This window comes from Actinia tenebrosa, unplaced genomic scaffold, assembly GCF_029948245.1.
Source record: "Actinia tenebrosa isolate PJP-AT-01 unplaced genomic scaffold, QUT_ActTen_1.0 PGA_scaffold0__85_contigs__length_37466705, whole genome shotgun sequence".
NCBI classification, from domain to species: Eukaryota; Metazoa; Cnidaria; class Anthozoa; order Actiniaria; family Actiniidae; genus Actinia; species Actinia tenebrosa.
This window is the reverse complement of record NW_028292569.1, coordinates 30,289,182-30,310,389: the sequence shown is the minus strand read 5'-3', so window position 1 is coordinate 30,310,389 and position 21,208 is coordinate 30,289,182. Positions and strand designations below refer to the sequence as shown.

The 21,208-nt window shown below is 36.6% G+C and overlaps 5 protein-coding genes and 1 long non-coding RNA gene across 8 annotated transcripts; 3 read left to right on the top strand and 3 right to left on the bottom strand.

Annotated features, from left to right (window-relative positions):
• Nucleotides 1-56: 56 nt before the first annotated feature.
• LOC116306389 (2-amino-3-ketobutyrate coenzyme A ligase, mitochondrial) lies at nt 57-5,110 on the top strand. The gene is made up of 11 exons (XM_031716438.2): nt 57-174; nt 819-1,021; nt 1,730-1,819; nt 1,934-2,153; nt 2,717-2,813; nt 3,138-3,307; nt 3,389-3,498; nt 4,008-4,109; nt 4,267-4,348; nt 4,416-4,463; nt 4,617-5,110. Exons 1-11 carry the CDS (start codon nt 132-134, stop codon nt 4,724-4,726), a joined length of 1,275 nt encoding a protein of 424 aa, XP_031572298.1. The 5' UTR covers nt 57-131; the 3' UTR covers nt 4,727-5,110.
• LOC116306394 (uncharacterized) lies at nt 1,322-10,832 on the bottom strand. The gene is made up of 3 exons (XR_004198259.2): nt 10,772-10,832; nt 3,109-3,217; nt 1,322-2,109 (listed from the first exon to the last, which is right to left on the bottom strand). It is a non-coding gene; the product is annotated as an uncharacterized LOC116306394 (long non-coding RNA).
• LOC116306388 (uncharacterized) lies at nt 6,828-13,790 on the top strand. Of its 3 annotated transcripts, XM_031716434.2 has the most exons (7): nt 6,828-6,989; nt 7,142-7,338; nt 8,976-10,502; nt 11,087-11,236; nt 11,383-11,511; nt 11,603-11,878; nt 12,156-13,790. In XM_031716434.2, exons 1-7 carry the CDS (start codon nt 6,962-6,964, stop codon nt 12,333-12,335), a joined length of 2,487 nt encoding a protein of 828 aa, XP_031572294.1. In that variant the 5' UTR covers nt 6,828-6,961; the 3' UTR covers nt 12,336-13,790. The 3 variants fall into 3 exon arrangements, with proteins under 3 accessions (XP_031572294.1, XP_031572295.1, XP_031572297.1); XM_031716435.2 differs by lacking the exon at nt 11,087-11,236; XM_031716437.2 differs by lacking the exons at nt 6,828-6,989; nt 7,142-7,338 and adding an exon at nt 8,633-8,751.
• A 310-nt stretch (nt 13,791-14,100) lies between these two features.
• Nucleotides 14,101-18,831, bottom strand: LOC116306391 (large ribosomal subunit protein eL15). The gene is made up of 3 exons (XM_031716440.2): nt 18,753-18,831; nt 17,783-18,093; nt 14,101-14,433 (listed from the first exon to the last, which is right to left on the bottom strand). Exons 2-3 carry the CDS (start codon nt 18,089-18,091, stop codon nt 14,128-14,130), a joined length of 615 nt encoding a protein of 204 aa, XP_031572300.2. The 5' UTR covers nt 18,092-18,093; nt 18,753-18,831; the 3' UTR covers nt 14,101-14,127.
• A 37-nt stretch (nt 18,832-18,868) lies between these two features.
• Nucleotides 18,869-20,256, top strand: LOC116306392 (glucose-induced degradation protein 8 homolog). The gene has a single exon (XM_031716441.1). It carries the CDS (start codon nt 18,972-18,974, stop codon nt 19,656-19,658), a length of 687 nt encoding a protein of 228 aa, XP_031572301.1. The 5' UTR covers nt 18,869-18,971; the 3' UTR covers nt 19,659-20,256.
• A 233-nt stretch (nt 20,257-20,489) lies between these two features.
• On the bottom strand, nt 20,490-21,184 carry LOC116306393 (large ribosomal subunit protein uL13m). Its single transcript, XM_031716442.2, has one exon. The coding sequence runs from the start codon at nt 21,067-21,069 to the stop codon at nt 20,560-20,562; it is 510 nt and encodes a 169-aa protein (XP_031572302.1). The 5' UTR covers nt 21,070-21,184; the 3' UTR covers nt 20,490-20,559.
• Nucleotides 21,185-21,208: the final 24 nt, after the last annotated feature.

Below are 21,208 nucleotides of genomic sequence, written 5' to 3'. Positions count from 1 at the left end.
CGGCAATATGTGGGCTCACCCTTCTTTCGGAAAGCACTCGGAATGTGTCGGGCAAGAATCGGAATATCTCTTTTCGAACCACTTGTTTTCCACTGAGATATTTGCTGATACTAAGTATATTGAAGCAAGAAATGTTACCAAGAAGTCTTTCACACGTGTTGATTAGACTTCAAGGTAAGTTATGATAGCTATGACTTCCATGTATAGAATGACTTCCACGAATATAATCAGCCTACAGAAACCACTTGAATGCTTCTACACTAAGTGATCGCGACCTTATTAACAAAAGATCCCTCGCATATATATTAAACTATATTCACATTAGCTTATTATCACACGTATAGATATACGTGATGTGAAGAAATTAAGATGTTAATATCAGATACAAATTTAGGTAACATGCAATTTACTCTCGTAGCATGTAATGAAACCATTGAAAGGTAATAATTAATGGTATATGACTAATTAAATATCACTTAAAAAGAACTCGATCTTTACTTGTTTATAATCTCAGCTGTTTCAATCATCAGATAAGAATAGTGAAGATCATATCATGACAAACAAATGCACTGGACATTTTTTTATGGCAAGACACATGCACTTCTGCTGGCTACAGCTCTACCCCCTTACCCCCTCCCCCATCACACGTCACACACACCACATCTTGGATTGTAACGACCCCCTCCCCTAAACACACATACAAACTTTTAGACAGTTGGGTTTAAATACATTACAGACAGACAATTTTGTTAGGGTTTTGTTCAATGGTAATTCCTTACCAGGATTACTGACATACTTCATGGTATTATTTTTTTGAGGAGTAAGAGTTTTAAGCCGTCATACAAGTACAGCTTCAACAGCTTTCAGAAAGTTGTTAGATAATCAACTCACTGGAATTAAGGAAGCAGGAACCTGGAAAAGTGAGAGAATTATTACTACTGAACAGGCATCAGAGATTGGCGTTAAGGGAAGAAGAGATAAAATCCTTAATTTCTGTGCTAATAACTATTTGGGATTATCAGTAAGTATAGTAAGACGATTTAATAATAATAATGATAATTATAATATAATATAATATAAATCATCATGTCTAGTGATTATTGCTGCTACCCCACATCCCAAATGATGTACAGTATATTATCAATAGCCCATTAGGCTGAAGGGGCTATTGACTCATGCACCAAGGGGATTAGAGGTCTAATAGGCCCTTTGCAGTTAACGGTCATGTGTCTGTACTGGTGGGTAAAATTTTTGTTTTTATATTAAATTGGTGATTCTTTTTAGCTACTTGTAAAGAACTGAATGAAAACATGTGTATCCAGTGTGTTACGAAATGTAGTTTTATTACGATCTCTCGAAACAGGTTGTAGGAAGTTTGTTTGCAGTCCAGTAAATTTTACCCTTGGGAATCAAAATGTTCATTCATTTGCTCTCAGTGAATTAATCAGCAGGTGATTGCTTAGCTGCAAAGGGTCTATTGTTTTAGTATAAACCTAATAATATAATTGGTCCAAATATGGATACAAACAATTTTTGAAATAAGGTTAAAATAATTTATTCATTGCAATATTTTGGTTTTCAAAAGCAGCACTTTTCACTATTAGTGGTCTATCACTAACAGACCATTATTAGCTCAGCCAATCAGAGTACAGGATTCAAGATACACTGACTTTATATCTGCTATGAGGTAAACCCTTCATCTATGTGACTGTGTTGTTATATATCATAGTCAAATCCAGAGATCATCCAAGCAGCTAAGGATGCATTAGACCAGTATGGTAATGGCTTGAGTTCCGTGAGGTTCATATGTGGAACACAGGTGTGTATCAGTTCATTGTTTTTGGTAAGTTAAGATTGATTTGTGGTTTGAAGCAAAAATAAGCTTTCTAAAGTCTAAATAAGATATTTATTTTATGGTGTGTTATCATTATAGGATATCCACAAAGAACTAGAGGACAAGATTTCCAGATTTCACAAAACAGAAGATGCCATTCTATATGCATGTTGTTTTGATGCAAACACTGGTTTATTTGAGACTATTCTAAGTCCTGAAGATGCTGTGTTTAGTGATGCATTAAACCATGCTTCCATGATTGATGGAATAAGACTCTGTAAAGCAAAGAAATTCAGATATGAGCATGTTGATATGAAAGGTAAGTATAACATAGACAATTAATTACATCAAAGTCCTTTTTATACAAGGAATTGAAATATTGCAACCAATTTGAAAGGCTATTCTGGATTGTCTGTAAAGGCTTTGCACCATTCGGTGATGGCAACCTGGAGAGGAGGCACAACAATAGAGTCTTTCTCCCCTGAGAAACTGAATTCTTTCTTATGTAAATCAGTTTAAACCAGATTGATTATTGATTGATTATGACATTGATATAGTGCTCTTTCCCATATATGGATAAGTTCAAAGGCATTTTACAATGAGTTGTGAACAAGAGGTGGTTAGTATGGGGTGTAGGCATCACTGAGGGTAGTCACTGCCAGGTTTTTTTTTTTACATCCTCAGTGGTTCTTTTATGTTCCTCCAATGTTGGTTGGTAATGATGAAGACAGTGTGGAGAGACGGGACTACCATTTAAATAAAGTGGTTATCCGAGCCACTTGAAATTCTAACCAATGTAATTGCAAAGGCAGCACTTTCTTTCTTTATTTTAAGACCCTAAGTGTAAGGAATCAATTTAATACAATATAATATTGATGCTAGATTTGGAAGCTAAACTCCAAGAAGCTGAAGGGGCCCGAGTGAAGCTGATAGCAACAGATGGTGTGTTCAGTATGGATGGTACTATATCTCCCTTGAAGTAAGATTATTTTCAATTATTGTTGTGTAAATATATATATTCAGTCGTTTCATATAAGGCTCCTAATTTACCTATTACGCATGTTATACTGTTGTAATTATACGATTTCCGAGCCCATCCCACACAGCTCACAGCCTCATCTATTATATATATTATAATTTTTATATTATGTATTATGCAGTGGAACTCTAAATACTACATGTATGTATACTTTGTATAATGAATGGTGTGGCATGACAAATGAATTGGTTTGTAATCTTTCTGACTATGAGTAGCTATGAGTTGAGACTGTTACCTAACTAGACTGTTTCATGTTTCCTTCAGTGAAGTATGTGACTTGGCAGATAAGTATGGTGCTTTAGTAATGATTGATGAATGCCATGCTACTGGATTCCTTGGAGAAACTGGAAGAGGAACAGATGAGTACAGGAATGTTAGAGGCAGAATTGATATTATTAATTCAACTCTTGGAAAAGCACTTGGTGGAGCAGCAGGTACAGTAAATTAATGTCTGGCAATCACATGCAAACATCTTATTGTAAATTCCTTTTAATGCATCTATAAAATCTGAACAGGTGGATATACTACTGGCCCATCAGAGTTAATTCAAATACTTCGCCAGAAGTCTCGTCCATACCTCTTCTCTAATACATTACCTCCTGCCATGGTTGGAGGAGCAATCAAGGTATTGATAATAATGATAGTGATTTATGAATTTTATATATAGCTCTCTTTCTATATTTCTATTTCTATATGAATATAATCAATGGTGCTTTTTATTGAGTTCTGAATGACAGATGGCTTTTATGCAATTTACAAGCATGAGAGATGGTTAGTATGAATTGTAGGTACTGAGGGTGGTCACTGCCAGGGTTTCTTTAGTCCTCAGTGGTTCTTTTATGTCCCTCCAATGTTAATAATTAACATCATCATTATTTTATTAGTAATGATGAGTGTGGAAAGACAGGAACGCCATTTAAAGTGATCATCCAAGACACTTGAAAGTCTAACCATTTGCAGATGTAATTATGAAGGCAGCATTTTCTCCTCAGTCATTTTTAATACCCTGAGTATTCTTCTGCTTGGGTTTCAAACCATGACCCTCCACACAAAAGTCTAATGCTCAACCAACTTAGCCAACCCATAACTGATAGCACCCATTTAGACCTACACTTGTTGTTTTTTTATCTACAGGTATTTGATTTACTCATGGCCAGTTCATCCCTGACAAAGAAGATTGCTGATAACACCAAATTCTTTCGATCAAAAATGGTTAAAGCTGGGTTTGATGTCAAAGTGAGTATTGCTTGACATAACTGCTCATTGTCCTTAAGAAAATATATATGTCACATGTTCAAAAACTCCATGGCATTCCATTTCCACTCTTGGAAAAGTTTTGTTTTGAAACGACTTTATGAATTGATATGACCAACAGCTGTTTATTTGACAATAGGGAGGCGAAGATGGTCACCCTATTGTACCCATAATGCTTGGAGATGAAAGACTTGCAGTGGAGTTTGCAGATGAAATGCTTGGTATGTTTTCAATTTTCTTCAAAATCATTTGCATAAAATAATAATTTATAATTTTCCTTCTTCACAGAGCGTGGCATTTATGTCATTGGCTTTACTTTTCCTGTGGTACCAAAAGGTAAGGCTCACAGTTTGTATATCATTGTACTTGTTTGTTACAAGTACCACTACACTGTCATTGATTCCCTTAATTCCTTCCCAAAATCCGTCCACTTCAATGAGTATTATATATCATGGTATTTGCATAATGGCTAAAATTGTCTTTGTATAGGTACTGCACGTATAAGAGTACAGATATCTGCTGGACATAGCAAAGAAGAGATTGAAAGGTGTATACATGCATTTGTTAGTGTGGGGAAAGCAAAAGGAATCATTAATTAATAATTTTTAGGCTGTTAACAGTCCTTTTTCACTCCTAACTCAGAGTCGGTGTTTTTCACTCCCCGCTCAACCATGTTTGGGAGAAACCCACCATGACTGAGTTTGGAAGAAAGAACGAATAGTCAACATTCTATCCAAGCACTGATAATCAAAATCCAATCCAAGTTAGAGCCAAGCTTTTAGTATAAGAAAAAATATTTTTTTTTCAAATTAGTAACTCTAAATTATTTGAACATCTTTACTTGTAAATAAGTATTTAAATGTTTATTTGTCATTTTGCAACAAACATTATCTGATGCACACTGTTAAACAGCTTGTTAATTAAATGTTTAGCAATATATTACAGTTAGTCATTGTCGAACTAATAAAGTAAAAATACTTATATATATTGCAATCATGATTTTCTGACATGGAACGTGGCAGGCTATCGTAATGCGTAATGGAGAGAACACCGTCTTGCAACACCTTATGCCATCATGCCAGAAAATCCATAGCTCTGACTCAGACAATAGCGAACCAATCACCGTTCTGTTAAAGAGTACTACAAGGATTATGAGACAATTTTCTTTTATTATGAAAGGACAGTAAGAAATTGAAACATTTTATTATTAATTTTCCATGATCAATGTTTTACATTCTGAGAATCGATATTTTAGCTACATGAGTTGAGCTTGTGGGACATGGCAATGGTAACTAAGGGAAGTCGAAACCACAAATCGTGTCAGTTATGCAGAGTTTTTAAGAATGATAATGCTTAGACGTTGCAATGGTTGAGAAAGAATCCTCGTGAAAATGAAAATACATATATTTAATAACATACTTTTGATTAATACTTTATTACCAGACGTATGCCAATTGTCCGATAAACGACTTGCGCAATAGTATGGAGTTTTGTTTTTGTTGTAACTCTTAACTTGTTTGCGTATTTGCACTTGAATAAGGAGAAATATATATCTTAATAGCACAATATATATACTCCCCTATATTTGTTAATCGAAGTATTATGATGATCCGGGTGGATGTAGTCCTGAGAAGGACTATATTTGCTATACGGTTACGTGCCGCCAAACGGTATGGTTTTCAGCGATTCTACTCTAGAACAGGGCATATAAAATCGCGCTCGCTCTGGAACAGGGTATATGAAATCACGCTCTCTCCTCTCTGGAACAGGGTTTTCAGCGATCTTGCTCTGGAACAGGGTTGAATTTCAGCGAATTTTACTCTGGAACAGGGTCAGGGTTCAGAGGGCTCAGCGGCACTGGCATCCATACCCTAAACGGGCAAGAGTACCCCCCCCCCCCCCCCCCCCCGTCAAAACAATCGTTTACGCGACTTATTCAGTGAGTTAGCTATAAGTCAGCGTTGCGGCGTGAAAATAAATCAGTTCGCATTTTTCGCCCCGCCTTCATAATGAGAACTAGGAAATTCCATACCACTTATGGTTCCGCGTTTTAGCTATCATTCCGAGTCCATGAAATCATGTTTTCTTGAGCAACTAGACGCGGCGCTGGTACTTGTCTGTAGCCATACCGTAGATGATGCTTGGCTCAGCCGGTGGTTCGTATGAGACGCGTGCTAACTGGGCTGATTGAATATTGATAGAAAAAAAAAAAAAAGCGCAAACATCGTTTGAAATGTTCTGTCCGCATTCCAAGATATAAAGTCACTTGATTTTAAGAACTTTTTGTTTGCACACAGAGATATACAGCTGTCAAATCATCATGTGCCCATAGTGGTGCCGACATTCTATGGTGCAGAGTTAGGCTACAGTTTAGTTTATTAGGCTGATTGACGAGCAGCAGGTGATTGCTTGTCGTTTACTGCTTGACTTAATAATATATATAGTTTGCGTATGCTTTCAGTTCAGTGAATTACTTTTAAACTATTAAATTTCTAGTGGTGCTTTCTAAGAACATCTTTTAAAGTTATCGATTCTGATGTACATTCACATTGCGCACAAGTATATACCCGCTCGTCACGATGGTGACTATGGTTTACGTGACATACACGTAGACCTTTAATGCACATGCTCAATTGACCCACGTGTGTCTATGGTTGGTTATTGTCACATTCGGGTGACATGACCTGTATCACCAGTGCTAAAAGTTATCCTTTCCATTCAATCGTGAGCGCGTGTCACGAACCAAGTCCAACATCACCTATGGCTCATTTCTCGTCGATCGAGGCAATTTTGGATTAATTTGGTGGGTTTTGTGGAACAAACAATAAGCCGAAATGACAATAGTGGAACATTTAAAATCAGGTAAGCGTCTTAACATCTTGAGAAGAGGAAATTCTGCGTCGATTTTCGGGTAGACTCATATCGTCGCTATATTTCCTATCTTGTGCCAATTACTTTCACAAAGCGCTATCAATACACATGTATTCACTGTGTGTTTCTGATTGGACTTTTAGATTCAGACGTATTTAAACTAATCGCCACATCACTTGGTTGTGTTTTTTTGTGTGTAATTGTTTTATGGCTGTTGGCTTTGAGATACAACGGATGGCGAAAGACGGCAGCTCAAGGGAAGCGGAAACAACTTCAGCGTCCATTTGTCACTAAGAGAATTTCACTTACTCCTAAAGATGATTCGCCCACAATTATATTTGTAAGTAGTATATTACATTCTCGGTCATTGAGGAAACGTTTGAAACCAAGGATATATACAGGATAGTCATTGAGACATGAAGAATTGAATCGAACGAGGACCTATCATCAGAATATGACTTCCTCAGCGTGTTGTCTATCAATATCGGGAAGCATTTCTTATTTACAACGCTTAACTCGAGATTATGGTTTGACTGAAGAGATTATTGACGTGTCAAAAAATATATACACCCGGCATGTATACCTTATACTCTTAATGTATTATAAGATAGGCGATAGATGATATGTTCTAGAATGTATTTCAAACGTAAAGGGAATCGTATTGCGTTTAGCTAATGTTATTACAACGGTTGGGTTAATTTATCACACGCTACAAGATTCTAGTGTTCTCAGGAGCTCATTCACTCCACCTGTTGAAGACGTTCTTGGTAAACATTTCGAGATGGATTGCACCCCGCGAGGAGTTGTTTATCTCTCTCATGGATTATAAGAAGATTACATTGCTATCAAAAGTATATATATATATATATATATATATATATATGCATCAGAATGAAGGCAACGCGATTATTCATTCAATGAATCACATGAAAATAATATACTATTCATACAACGACCTGTTTCTGTTCAAGCGCCTGCCAAGATTCTTTTAATTACACAATTTAAACAATGACTAGCGTGTGGCTTTTACAAAACAAAGAAACGCAGTCAAATTATCGTGGTATAATGATTTCGGCTCTTAAATTAGGAATTCAATGACGGACGGTTGGATTCGTGCGTATCCAAACTATATGTCGTTAATAGTTTTTATATTATCAATAATCGTTAACAGCACGTCAACAGCTTGTCAGGTCCATCTTTGCTATTATGCTTTTCATGACAAGCGTGCATTTAACTCTTCTGTTGTTGACTTCCATGTCAAAGAGATATTTTTATATTGAGCCAGACTATTCAAAGAATGCTATTTTCTCTCGCGTGATTACTTTTAAATATGATTATTGTTGAACTAATCAGTCAAAAATCGTTAGAGCTGAAAAGAAACGTTTTTTTCTCTTTTTGAAAAACGTGTTCAATTTGGATGTACATACCGCATAAAGTTTTTTTGTAGTTGATTGATTTATTATTAGTTACCTTAAGAGAAATATTAGTATTTTAATATCCTACGCATGCTTTCTTTTTCGATCTCGTTTCTCAGGTGATGCATCTAATTATTTTAATGCTGTTTGTTTTTAAATGAATTGTCTGTTCAGTGAATATTTTCCTCTGTCCTGTTCTTTAACTAAGTATTGTCCACAAATCTCTTGATGTTTACAAATATTGTGTGTGATGTGAAAAAAGGAGTTTTACTGGATTAGGCTATATGCAGTAAAGAAACATGTTCTTCTAGAAGGTTCAGGACTTGTGGCTTCATATGGTAATAACACGCCTAAGGGTATTCGATAAGTAATTTCAATATTCAAATATTATATTCTGCATTGTCCTGCCATGGGTCTTGTCAAAGTGATAATAGTGGAGACCCCTTTATAGCCTATGGTCTTGTTAAGAATACCATTATATGGTAGACCGACAAGCAAAACTGAAAGAACGAGATGATAAACATTGCACTAATTTTAGTTTCCTAATTTTGATATTCCTCAGGGTCCCTTTAATCACTGGTCCCAAGTTCAATCATCTTCTTCACTCAAGAAAAGCATACTGATGATTCCTTCAAGCCCTACAAATTTTGATAACACTTTTCAAAAACGTTCTTCCCCTAAAAACTACCAAAAGAAGCCAGAAAAACATGTCAGTCCTAGATTTCTTGGTCAGATCATCTCATGTATCAATAAATCAAACCCTACAAGTCCAAATACTAGTTTGAATTCACCGAAGAGAAATTCTGCAGCTCAAGGCCTCAGACCTATTGATGATTATAAAAACCCTTTTATTTTGGACCAAAGTACCACAGATGAGCAAGATTCAACTTTACCTAGCTTGCTGCTGTCTTCTGATAGTAGCACAGATTGTATCATGGAAAAGAGTAAACCTGACATGGTTGAATTACAGCCTGCCACTTCAACAATGAAAGTGGATAAAGCAATTAATACAGATATTACTGCACAAGATAACAACATGATTTATAATAATAAATCAATAACAAGCAAAGACAAAGAAACCCAGGCTTGGAGAGAACACAAGAAAAGCCAATATATGTCACAAAATCTAAGAAAAGATGAATTTTCATTGAGGTTGTGGTCTCACAAATGTAATTTTCCATGTCAAAGCTACGCTAAACACACAACATCTTATGGGTTTCCATGGAGCTATGACAGCAGTAGTAGCAGTACTGGTGATCCTCAAACAGACCTTGATGCAGAGCAACATGAGCAGGATTACCAACAACGTGCTAGTAAATCCTGCTCAGTAGGGAAAGGCAATATAGGGAGATATTCTGAAAATCGATCCCATACAAAAAAATGTGCAGCTGATGTTTGTGTACAAACAAAGTTTACTGGAGAGATTCAAAATATATACAGCCTCAAGCGGCATGATATCTCCCCTCTGTGCAGCTCAGACAGTACTTTAAAAGAAATTGAGTCTTCAGCAAAATGTTGCTGCAGGTCTGATCATGTCAATGCCAACCTAAGAAAGCCACAAAATAACTTGAAAAAGTATTCAGTAGTAACTAATCTTGCAAATGAATATGCAGAAGACAGTGAACTCCTGGAAAATGGACCTTCAATCTCTGATAGGACATCATTTATCCCAGCCAAAAGCTGGTACAGTCTTGGCTCACTTTGTGATGAAGATGAGGACTGCAAAACATGTGGAACAAATTTTAATGATCACATGCAGTCAGATGGTAGTGTTACAAAGCTTAATTTGTCTGCACTCGATGCTGTTAGCTACAATGATACTGGATATACCAGCACAGAAGAGGAAAGTAACTCCAATAGTGAACATTCCAAAGACACGTCCAGTTCATGTGAACATCACAGTAATGCAGAGAATGGAAGTTATGATGGTGATTATGAAAGTGATGACGAAATCTTCCACTGTAGGCTTGTAGCTAGTGATGATATGGTATACAAACCTCTTCCATCTATTAGTGAACCATTTGCCATCGAAGAATATGCAGCAAGAGAATGGAAAAGTCAGACTCCAAAAGCAAATGTCATTAGAGAGGTATGTCTTTATCTAGGTCTAGTTAGACACTTTAAATAGTGGAAAAAAAGAAAAATAGGTCCTATGACAATCCATTATGAACAAGTGGTTAAGGCCTTTCAAGCATTGCTGAAAAGTGTTCGGTGAACGCAACTAAATTCTATATATCAGTTGAATATAATATATAATTTGCAGAAACAAACTGTTCATATATAACGTATCCATCAAACTTCTCTTCTTATCATCCATGTCGAATTATGTCATTTAAAATTCTTCATATAATTACTAACCTAGCTCGTGTACAAGATCGAAGATTAACCAGATCAGAACAAGGTTCTTGGCTCTTTTTGCTCCTTGGGCTTCCTGTGGCGAGCCTCCTCTTCTCTCTCGTTCCTAGTTCTTCTCTGCCATTTAATACAGGGATCCCAACAGAGAATATAGAATATATATGGAGTATAGCCTGCGGACGGGGAGCATGTGTTGGGAACCTGCCCTGCAGTTTCCACAGGGACCCGAATATTAATTCAACAGGTTTTGGGCATACTTTTGCTAATTTTACACTTGCATGAGACTTACAGTTGAATTAATATTATTTATTTACGTAGGGGTATGCTGCCATTTCACATCATATTAGCTGCCAGCAATTGCGCCAGATTCGTGGCGACAATTATTGTGCTATCAGAGCTACTTTATTCCAAGCTCTCGTCAATGGGATCTCTATTTCGTACAAATTCCTAACAGATGACACATGCCAGGTTCGAAATTCATTTTATTTTCCGTATTGGACTCATTATCCCAATATCTCCTGTCCTATTTTTGTATCTCACGGGTGGTGCCATGTGACATAGTATTATGCCAGTTGTATAGATTCATGTTAATGTTGCACTTTTTCTGTCTATAGTTGTTAAGGAAGCTAGTTGCTTCTACACAAGGAGCTCTGCAAGATTGGAGTTTCGCTGGGAGATTAGAGGTTGAAAAGCATAACGTCATGTCAACCCTAGAAGAAATCCTTCGTTTCTTTGTAGAAAAGGTTTGTATTCTTACTGCTTTGTTTCTTCAAGATTCCAAGCTGTCATATGAGAGATATGAATAGTAATTTATTTACATACAATCTTTTATAGATCAGTAAATGTGAAGAGTTCAATACCAAGGAGGCCAAGACCGATTACTTGCTTTCCTTATTTAATGAAGAAACAGGGAACAGTGACTTCAGGCTTCTTGAAGCTGTCAAAGTTGTCATGTTGTACTACGCAGTACAGATGTACGAAGACATGAACAAAGGAAAGGGTGTTCCCATCCATGCGTGTCTTTTGTTTGCACGTGATTCTTCTTCAGACCCACAGAGTTTGTTGCAAAACCATCTCAATCATGTTGGGGATAGTGGAGGACTAGAACAGGTAGAGCACAACTGAATATTGGGGGGGGGGACACTGAAATTTATGATTTAAGATCGTCTGCGCAAATGTTAAAATATAATGCCTGCAGATATGTTTTGCATGTCACACATAAGGGTTTAGTATGAGGCAAAGTGCGAAATTAAATTTATTCTTTTTTCCTTTCACGAATCAATGAGCACTATGCACAAGCCTCGCACTGAAACTTTTGAGCATGACAAGCAAAGCATAGTTAGTTGGCTATGCTATTAACTTTCGCTCTGCTTTGTTCTTTTGTTAGGTTGAGATGTGCCTCCTAGGATACACATTGGGCGTGGTTATACAGGTCTTTCGCCCATCACAAGTTAATAAACAAGATTTTATTGCTTATTACCCATACCTGGAAGACGTCCCACCACTTACACCCACTGTGTCACTTGTTGCCGAGGATGACCGACATTACAACATCCTAGTAGATTAAATTATAATACCAAAACTACACTTTTTATCATGTGCAGCAACTTTAACCTCGGCTTGGAACTATTATTATTGGCCACTGAATTGTAAAATGGAGTATTAGAACTAGTTTGATTGTGAAACTCAGAGGAAACACATGCCCCTATCATAAAAGAATTTTTTAAATATTTTTTACACCGTGCTAAATAAAGTAAGCTGAATTGCATTATGCCCCTTGCTCCTCTAGCACTGCACTGTTCAAGCAATGCATGAATTTTAGCTAGAAACGAGAAAAGTTTAAACTGGTTTTAAAAATTATACACGAATGTTCTCCAAGAGCAAGAAAAAAATAAGTGTTCTAAATTAAGGTATTTATAATAAATTCAAATATTTAAAGGTTAAATATATCTACGTGCAGCAAGCCACCACCACCATACCATTACGTGATACTGACTGTGCACGCACAATGAACCAAAGTATGGCTAAACATACTAATTTCCTTTATATTTTCTTGAGTATGAACATTTTGAAAGTGAAAACTTTCATTCAATGACCAAAAACCATGGGAATGTTTCCCTAATATTGTGAGGACAAACTTTCTTTTCTCTTTGCACAGCTATCTGGATGAAATTGAAAAAAAACCCCCTAGAATAGGTTTCCCACCCATCCCTTTAACTTTTGTTCTATTTCGTACAATTTGGTTAGTTAACTTTTTCATGGATATGTGGTATTCGCTCTAGTATATTTGCACTTAAAACACACACATTTACTTTGCTTAAAGGCCCCTCTTGCATGCATGACAAATTTTTTGAAGCCCCCTTTCATGCTCCAAAAATTTTTAATATTAAGCCATGAAGTACATAAAAAAGGCTAGAGAGATTATAATTAGCCAGTGAAAGAAAAACGACGATTTAGTTAGTACTAGTTGATAAAAAAACGAAAGAAAACAATGTTTTTAGAGTCTACTAGCTATTACGCGTACGTTTTTGTCACAGGTTAAACAAAATCACTCTAGCCACTGGCTTCAGCTCGAGGTTAACTGTGATCATGAAAGCAGGCCTCTCAGGGAGAGTCCCTCTCATTGCACCTCGATTGGGTTGACCCCTGTAATTACCCCAAATGTGGGCACCTCGAGCATATTATTTCTGGTAGTGGGGACCTGCGATCAGTTCGTCCCAAACAATTCAATCATAACAAGAGCAGCAGTAGTAGTAGTTTCCACTGTCTTCGTAACAATCAAAGCAAGTCCGAGCTAAAATGTAAACCTTAAGTCTGCTAAAACATAGGTCATGTTAACCTTAACTGTGTGCACTAACCCTAGCTCCAATTGAATCCCAACTTCTTACCAACCCTAGCTAGAAAGTTAACCATAAGTCTTTCATGAATATTGTATATTGGTTAACAAAATGTGTAGGTTAGTTCCTTTGTGTTTCACTTAAATTTTCAAGGAAAAATCTGCCCAATAAAAATCCAAGTTACACATCGTTTCATTCAGTTCTTTACCAGTAACTAAAAAGAATCACCAATTCAAAATAAACAAAAATTTAGTTCTCCAGTACAGAAGCATGAGCATTAACTGCTTACTAAGGGCTTATTGAGAAGCATGTTTCATCCTTTGACAATATCAGCAAATATCCAGGCCGCAAGCAGTGGTTTAGTCACTAAAAAATAAATTTTCTGCTTGGAAAACAACATGCAAAATGTGAGATGCACTTGCTTATGGCATTTGTCAAATCCTGTGGGCTGTATTACTATAATTATTCCTAAGTAAAAAACCTCTGACACATGGATGGAGTAAACAAAATGATTTATTATCATTAACGATAACGTCTCAATGAGAGACTGTTGTGTTTCTTCCAGTTAGCACGTCTTGAACTACCAATAACCTTGTTATAACCATGACCCTTACGCATTCCTCTGTTTTTACGGCCAGCTGCAGTCAATCCACGCAGCTCCCTATGTTTGTGAACTGGTTTACAGATCCAGTTGATGCGAGCATCACGGCGTACAGCTTTATGGAAAGGATCTACCATTATTACCTCAAAGTACTTGTATACAGAATCGTGGCCAACCCAATAGGAGTTCAGCACCCGGAGTCCACCACAGTAACGACCAGCACGTTCCTAATATGAAAATAAATGTTATTTATGTAAAACAACAGACATTATAAAAGAACTGCTCTAAATTTTGGTTTCTGATTGGTTGGGAATGGATGCTTTATGAAAGCACACAGTGCACACAAACACTTTTACTTAGGTCATTTTTGTAGTTTGTTTTTAAAAGAGAAAAAACTTGCTTGCTGTGCCATGTGGAGTTATAAAGCATTTGATGATTGGCGAACACTCGAGAAGTGTTAAGAAGTACTCCGCTACACCTTGTGCTTCTCTTAAGGATGTTCATGGACATTGTTTGTGCACATCCTTTCTACACATGAAATTAGTGAGAGCTCGCTCATCATGATGACGTCTTTTCAATATTTTGATAAGCAAAATATCATAAAAACGTCTTTAATCAAAACAAACCAAACAGCTCTCTGTAGAAACAAAGGTGCCATCCAATCACAACAAATGGCAGAAAATCTTTAGATGTTTTATTTTTAGCTCACTCTGTGTGAACTACAAGTGAACTAATGAACTGCTAGATTGTTGTACAAATAAGCCTGAAGCGAGATGACATTTTACCCCTGTCTCTAGACCATAATCCTTTTCACACTGCTTTTCTTCTTTAATTATGACTATTGTTCCTGTATTCTCTAAGGAATCACAAATTTTAATGTGAAAGAATTTTAAAAACTATTATGGTATAGAGTCGGGGGTAAAACGTCATCTTGCTTCAGGCTTATTGCAAACTTTCAATAATTTACAGAAATAAAACAAAAATATTGTTCATTGACTAAGTAGCTGTTATGAAATAATTGATACACTTTATATTGTAAATTTTTAAAAACTTTAAAGATTCTAGGGGTGCGCTTGACCTGATTTGACAGTAATCATCTTCCCGACTGATGAAACTAAAGTGGAGCTAAAGTGGTTATAAAAGTATAAGACACTGCAAAGCCTGTCTTCTAATGCTTTGTCAAGAGCCAGAGCATCACTTTTGTTACTGACTATTGCACTGCAATATAAAGTCATGCAAAACTAGAAGTCAGATTTCTGAAAATTTGGGTAATGGAACTACAGAATTGGTAAAGCTTTATTGGAAACTAAAGCTCTTAGGTATAAGGAATGAAATGATATTTGAAGAAATTGTGGCTACAGTTACACAAGGATCTTTACTAGATGTTGCAGTTGGAAGGTTTTGAGTTTGTAAAGTGGGCTAAGTGGCCAAAATTCTCAAAACTTATACAGCCAGACTTGCTAGAACAGGCAACCAAGACTGACCTGGACATTAACTCAGAACCATTGAAAGCACTCAGTATCTTGGCTCACAGAACAAGGTAAACTTGTTCCAATAAGGGGACAAAATTATCAACACACGTCTCCAGGCAAATTCTTACAAGCCTTCAGATGTATGTACAATCAAAAAGGGTTATGCCAAACCATATGGTCTGGTAACCATACAACATTCAAGTTGTATAAAACATCTAAACAAAGAATATCAAGTGTGGAAAAAGATAGCCTCCTTCGCAGCCGTTCTTAGGGTCGTCACGCAATGTTTCCCTCCCCACAAACGTCTGCTTACTTGAGCCGAACATTCCTTTCCAATTGTTATCGATGCGACATCATGTGCCAATCAAAATTGGCCTATTGTCTTATCAAGAGCCAATCAAATCCTACGTTAGAAATTTTGCGACAACTTGAAAGGAATGCCACGTGCTGTCAAAATTTGCTTTGGAATTATTTTGAAAGGCGACAACTAGTGACAAAGAAGATAAATCGAAGAAGTGTTAATATTGATGAGTTGCGATATTACTACGACGATGTTGTTTTCCAATTCTCTGATGTTCAGAACGTCAAAACATAGTGCAGTGGCAGGGCTTGATAAATAAGCGATTTACCATAACCAGTTGGTAGATTTTTTTTAGTTGAATGTATGCTATTGGATGTATTTTACAAGAGAAAATGCGTGACATAACCGGGGTCAAGCTAGAAAATCGTCTCTCCTTAAAATAAAACAGAACCTGTCAAAAAAAACAGAAGTTGATTTGAAAACCCCGCGCTTTCCAGAACATTTTGGTATATAATTCATAGGAATTTGTTAAAATTTAGAATTGTATTTTTGCTGATTTTATAAGCTCATACTATCTTTTGGCTATACATTCGCATCTTATGGTTTCTCAGGATTCGTAGCCTCGAAAACACGCTAACTGCGGCCATTTAGGACGTTGTGTCATACAGTTTACTTGTGCTATATAACTTTACTTTTAAAAACAACCTTTTGCTTTGGAAAGAGACTGAAAAGAGCAAATACTCCAAATGAATAGGCAATTTTTTCTAATGAACACTACAAACACGCTGAAACACTTCTTCCAAGGATGCCATATTTGTTCTGTGGCTTTCCGCGAAATATCGACCAATCAGCATGAACCTTCTCGTTTTTAGTAGGTTCGTGCTGATTGGTCAATTTTGGGAAAGGAATGTTCGGCTCAAGTAAGCAGACGTTTGTGGGGAGGGAAATGTTGCGTGACGACCCTAAGAACGGCTGCAAAGGAGGCTAGGAAAAAGATTGATAACTCACAACTCCAAAGGGAGATGACCAACAAAGGAATCAAATGGAAGTTTGTTAGTGAAAGGAGTTCACATCAAGGTGGAAGAGAATCTGCTGCTTCCTCAAAAAGCCACTGAGAAAGACCAAGTAGGGACAATTTTGAAGACCCATTTAGAAGGTGTACCTCCTTGAGTCAGAGGGAGGTCAATGATCAAGCAACAAAGGAATATCCTCAAGAAAATGCAAACACATTGTTGACACAAGGTGTCAAGGCAGGAAAGATATTGAATAACACACTGTCCGGCAGAATAGGTTGTTGCCCGTGAACACGAAAACATGCAAAGTGAAAGCTTTGAGTGATTTGTATAATAACCTGTGAAAAACTAATTATTCAAGGGAAAAAAGTAAGTGACAAAAGTACATCCTATTATTGTCAAGAAGAAATTACAAAATATTAAAGTGAAAATAAAATTATAACCAAAAGTTGGGTGATATAATATGTAGATTTACTGTGCAGATACTACAACAGGGAACATAAGACAAACTAGTATTATTAACCAATCACATTGAACATTTAGTTCAATATTTTAAACCAGCCAATGATAAATAACATTAAAATATCATAAGAGTGTGAGAATGTGATAATCTGATTGGCCAACTCTGTCATCAGTTCAATCTCTGTCTGGTTTAGTGTTATCTGTTTGGACACTTATTCAAGTGTAACGACAGTAACATTTACTGCAATTACACTCAAAAAATTTTTTACACAGAGTACCTCTAAATACCCTGTGAAGGATGACAGTAAAATTAAGATGGACTAGTTACCTCGGCAACAGATCTCAAACTCCTTTGGAATTTAAGCTGGTTTACTCCTTGGTTGTTTGGTTTTCCATAGGTAGCTCCCTTGGGAACTGGCCTCTTGCGTCCACCACGGCGTACACGCACTCGGTAGATTACATAGCCTTGCTTAGCCTTGTAACCAAGTCGACGAGCCTTATCTGGGCGAGTTGGTCTTGATGCCCTATGGATTGCACTCAACTGACGATACTGCCAACATCTGATTCTTAACAAAAACCTAAGCAGATCAGACTGCTTTTTCTTGTACAACTCTTCAAGGTACTTGTAGGCTCCCATACCTGCACATGCAGAAATATAAATTACTCTTCTATTGGACTTTAAAGTGTAAGTGCGTATAGTGTCGCGTGATCTCCGAAACGCTAGTTGTGTTTGTCAACACTCCATACCCAGAAAGGTCAAGTCGTATTAATTTCTCTCATATTTCAATCAAAATGGCTTCCATAGATACGAAGTTTTTGGCCTTTTTATTTCGCATTGGGCTGAAGTATGGAATTAAATCCATGAAAAATGTATTTAACTATTACAGTAGCAGTTAGGGATTGACCAAAAATTGAAGATTTTTTCCCCACCGTGAAACTTGATTTCCAAAACTATTGGATTTTTCAAATAGAAACCTACCGAACCTTTTATGAATTTTGGAGCTACCATTACAATAGCTAGCTTTAAAAAAATAATTTTTTGAGCCCAAGGGATAAAATGTACCTACGTAAAGATGCGTTATCACGATGAAAAATTGTTTTAGCAAATATTTCATAAAGAAAAACGTATGGAGATAATGAGGTCGAAAAGCGATGCATTCTCAGCCTACAAGAGCGTCAAAGCCCAAACTTGAGCATATATAAAGTATGAAAATGATTTCAGCAACTAACATAAGGCTATAATGAGCAAGGATGGTCTAAAATCGTCAAGAAATTTAACAGATCTTAAACACACTTACCAACCAAGAAAAAAGATGGAGAGAAAGAAAGAACGAAGAATCCAGACTGCCTCGCTTTGATGCCACGTAGAAAGCGGTGATAGACAAAGAGCATGCGCACCACATGAAGTAATCGTCCATTTTGAATCGTTTTTGTTATAGAAATAACCACTCATTATTTAAGTCTTTTTAAGCTCATATTATAAGCTGGCATCCCTTTTTTCTTCATTTATCGTGAGAATGAGCTTTCCAGATAAAGCTGAGGAGGTAAATCGAGAAGAATGGATGGAAAGACTTGGGAAAATAAGGTTCCCAAGAGCTGAGATGAATCGTTTAATTATGGACTATTTGGTTACTGAAGGTTATAAAGAAGCAGCAGAAAAGTTCAGAATTGAGTCAGGAACACAACCATCTATTCCACTAGACAGCTTGGATAACAGAATCAAGATCAGAGAAGCCATTCAACGGGGTGATTTAGAAGAAGCAGTATCTCTTACTAACAAGCTAAATCCAGAAATCCTTGATACAAACCAGCTTCTATATTTCCATTTACAACAGCAACGACTGATTGAACTAATTCGAGAAAAAGATATCGTATCGGCTGTGGAATTTGCCCAAAATCAGCTTGCCGAGCAGGGCCAGGAATCAAATAATTTTCTTGAAGAGCTTGAACAAACTATGGCACTACTTGCTTTTGAGAACCCAGAAGACTCGCCATTTGGTGAACTACTTCACCCAGCTCAAAGGCAGAAGGTGGCGAGTGAACTGAACGCAGCAATACTTGAAGCTGAGTACAGAAAAACGCAGCCTAAACTTGCTAATATTCTTAAGCTTTTATTGTGGACTCAAGAGGAGCTTGACAAGAAGAAGGCAAAGTTTCCCAAGATGACAGATATGGCAACTGGTACATTTGAAGATCCAAAATAATGAATCAAAATATAATAACCTGCATAAAAATGACAGTAAAAAACAAATATTACCTCTTTTTGAAAGCATAGCAGGATATTTATAACCACTTTGTGACATTGAAGAGCAGAATATTCAAGAAGCATTAAAGTGTTAGTTTTACGAAAATGAAAATGAGATTATAGTTTACCAATAAACAATAAATGGAAACTGAATAATAATAAAAATTAACTTTTCCTGTCAGGAATTCTACTTCCAAAAATTGTCAAAAGCTCATCTGCCATTGCTTTGCTGCTGTTGCACTTTAATTTATGTGCAACATCATATGTTCAACTGGCATCCTTTTTACCTAGACTGACTCTACAATAGAATCTGTAATGTGGTGAAAGGGTAAATTATACACAGTGAAAAGATGAAAAAAGTGACGTTTTGGACACTAGACCTTCATCGGAGTAAAAGAGCTCTTAAGTTTTTTCATCTTTTCATGGTTTATAGTTTACCCTCTTATCATTACTGTTCGATTAGAAACACCGATGCAGCTCACACTAGATCTTAGCTAGTTATCTCTTCCTGTAATGTAGTACGTTGTTGATACCAATAATATATTCTTCCAAGATGTCTTTTGAATGAATTTGGTTGTGATTACTCAGTGAAAGAAGCTGTAAATTTTTAAATGTTGCGTGTATGACGTCACTTTCTTTTAATTACAAATAAGATTAGGAGCTCAATCGCTATTTTACAATAACTTACAAATTTCTTGTGCCCTGATTGGCTGATTTTTATCATCAATAAGAGGAGAGACAGATATTGATAGAAAAGAGATGTTCTTTTATCGTAAAAAAAATGGACCTCTTTCCCTCTAAGGAATAGTTTTATTGTAGTCAAGTAAATGAACTGACAAACACTGCGAAGTATTAAGAATTTAGTACAAAATTTTAGGAAAATTAGCTACTTCTTCTGAACTATATTCGTGAAGCCTCTTAGGTATTAATGCAGGAGTTTCTAACTTGGAAAATATGTTTTGAGCATAAGGGTGATTTTCATCGTCAAACAAAAACAGCCTCTTCATCCATATTGGTCTTAGATTGTTTTTAGGCAGCATCCCATACACAGCTCTCCACAAAACACGTGTTGAATCTCTTTTATGCAAGTCTCTTGCTCTGATTTCTTTCAGACCTCCTGGAAACCCCGTATGATGTCGATAAAGTTTATTATTCCACTTTGAACCAGAGAGAACAATATCTTTAGTGTTTACGACAACAATATAGTCTCCTACGTCAATAGCATGATGATATATGGGCTTTGTTTTGCCTTGGAGGATTTGACCAATATAGCCAGCCAAACGACCGCATACTTGATCCCTTGCATCTACCAAATACCAAAGTCGAGCGTGTGTTAGGAAGCTTTGTGATGCACGGTTTGTAAAAGCCATTTCATGCTTTAACTATCTAGTTCAAAAGCCCTTCTTCTTACAAGTGATATAACACGATACGAACGAGGTATACTCAAAATGGCTACTACGAAGACCTTTGTCATGTTACTCTCACGAAATAGTACTACCGCTGACGCGC

Excerpts from the sequence above, each read along its gene's own strand:
- LOC116306389 (XM_031716438.2), top strand. The coding sequence starts at position 132 with ATGTTACCAAGAAGTCTTTCACACGTGTTGATTAGACTTCAAG. Across the intron at positions 175-818 it reads CGTGTTGATTAGACTTCAAG|GAGTAAGAGTTTTAAGCCGT; the intron begins GTAAGTTATGAT and ends TATTTTTTTGAG. Across the intron at positions 3,499-4,007 it reads TGGTTGGAGGAGCAATCAAG|GTATTTGATTTACTCATGGC; the intron begins GTATTGATAATA and ends TTTTATCTACAG.
- LOC116306388 (XM_031716434.2), top strand. The coding sequence starts at position 6,962 with ATGACAATAGTGGAACATTTAAAATCAG. Across the intron at positions 11,512-11,602 it reads TTCGTTTCTTTGTAGAAAAG|ATCAGTAAATGTGAAGAGTT; the intron begins GTTTGTATTCTT and ends AATCTTTTATAG. Across the intron at positions 11,879-12,155 it reads ATAGTGGAGGACTAGAACAG|GTTGAGATGTGCCTCCTAGG; the intron begins GTAGAGCACAAC and ends TTCTTTTGTTAG.
- LOC116306391 (XM_031716440.2), bottom strand. The coding sequence starts at position 18,091 with ATGGGAGCCTACAAGTACCTTGAAGAGTTGTACAAGAAAAAGCAGTCT. Across the intron at positions 14,434-17,782 it reads GTTTGAGATCTGTTGCCGAG|GAACGTGCTGGTCGTTACTG; the intron begins GTAACTAGTCCA and ends TTTTCATATTAG.
- LOC116306392 (XM_031716441.1), top strand. The coding sequence starts at position 18,972 with ATGAGCTTTCCAGATAAAGCTGAGGAGGTAAATCGAGAAGAATGGATG.
- LOC116306393 (XM_031716442.2), bottom strand. The coding sequence starts at position 21,069 with ATGGCTTTTACAAACCGTGCATCACAAAGCTTCCTAACACACGCTCGA.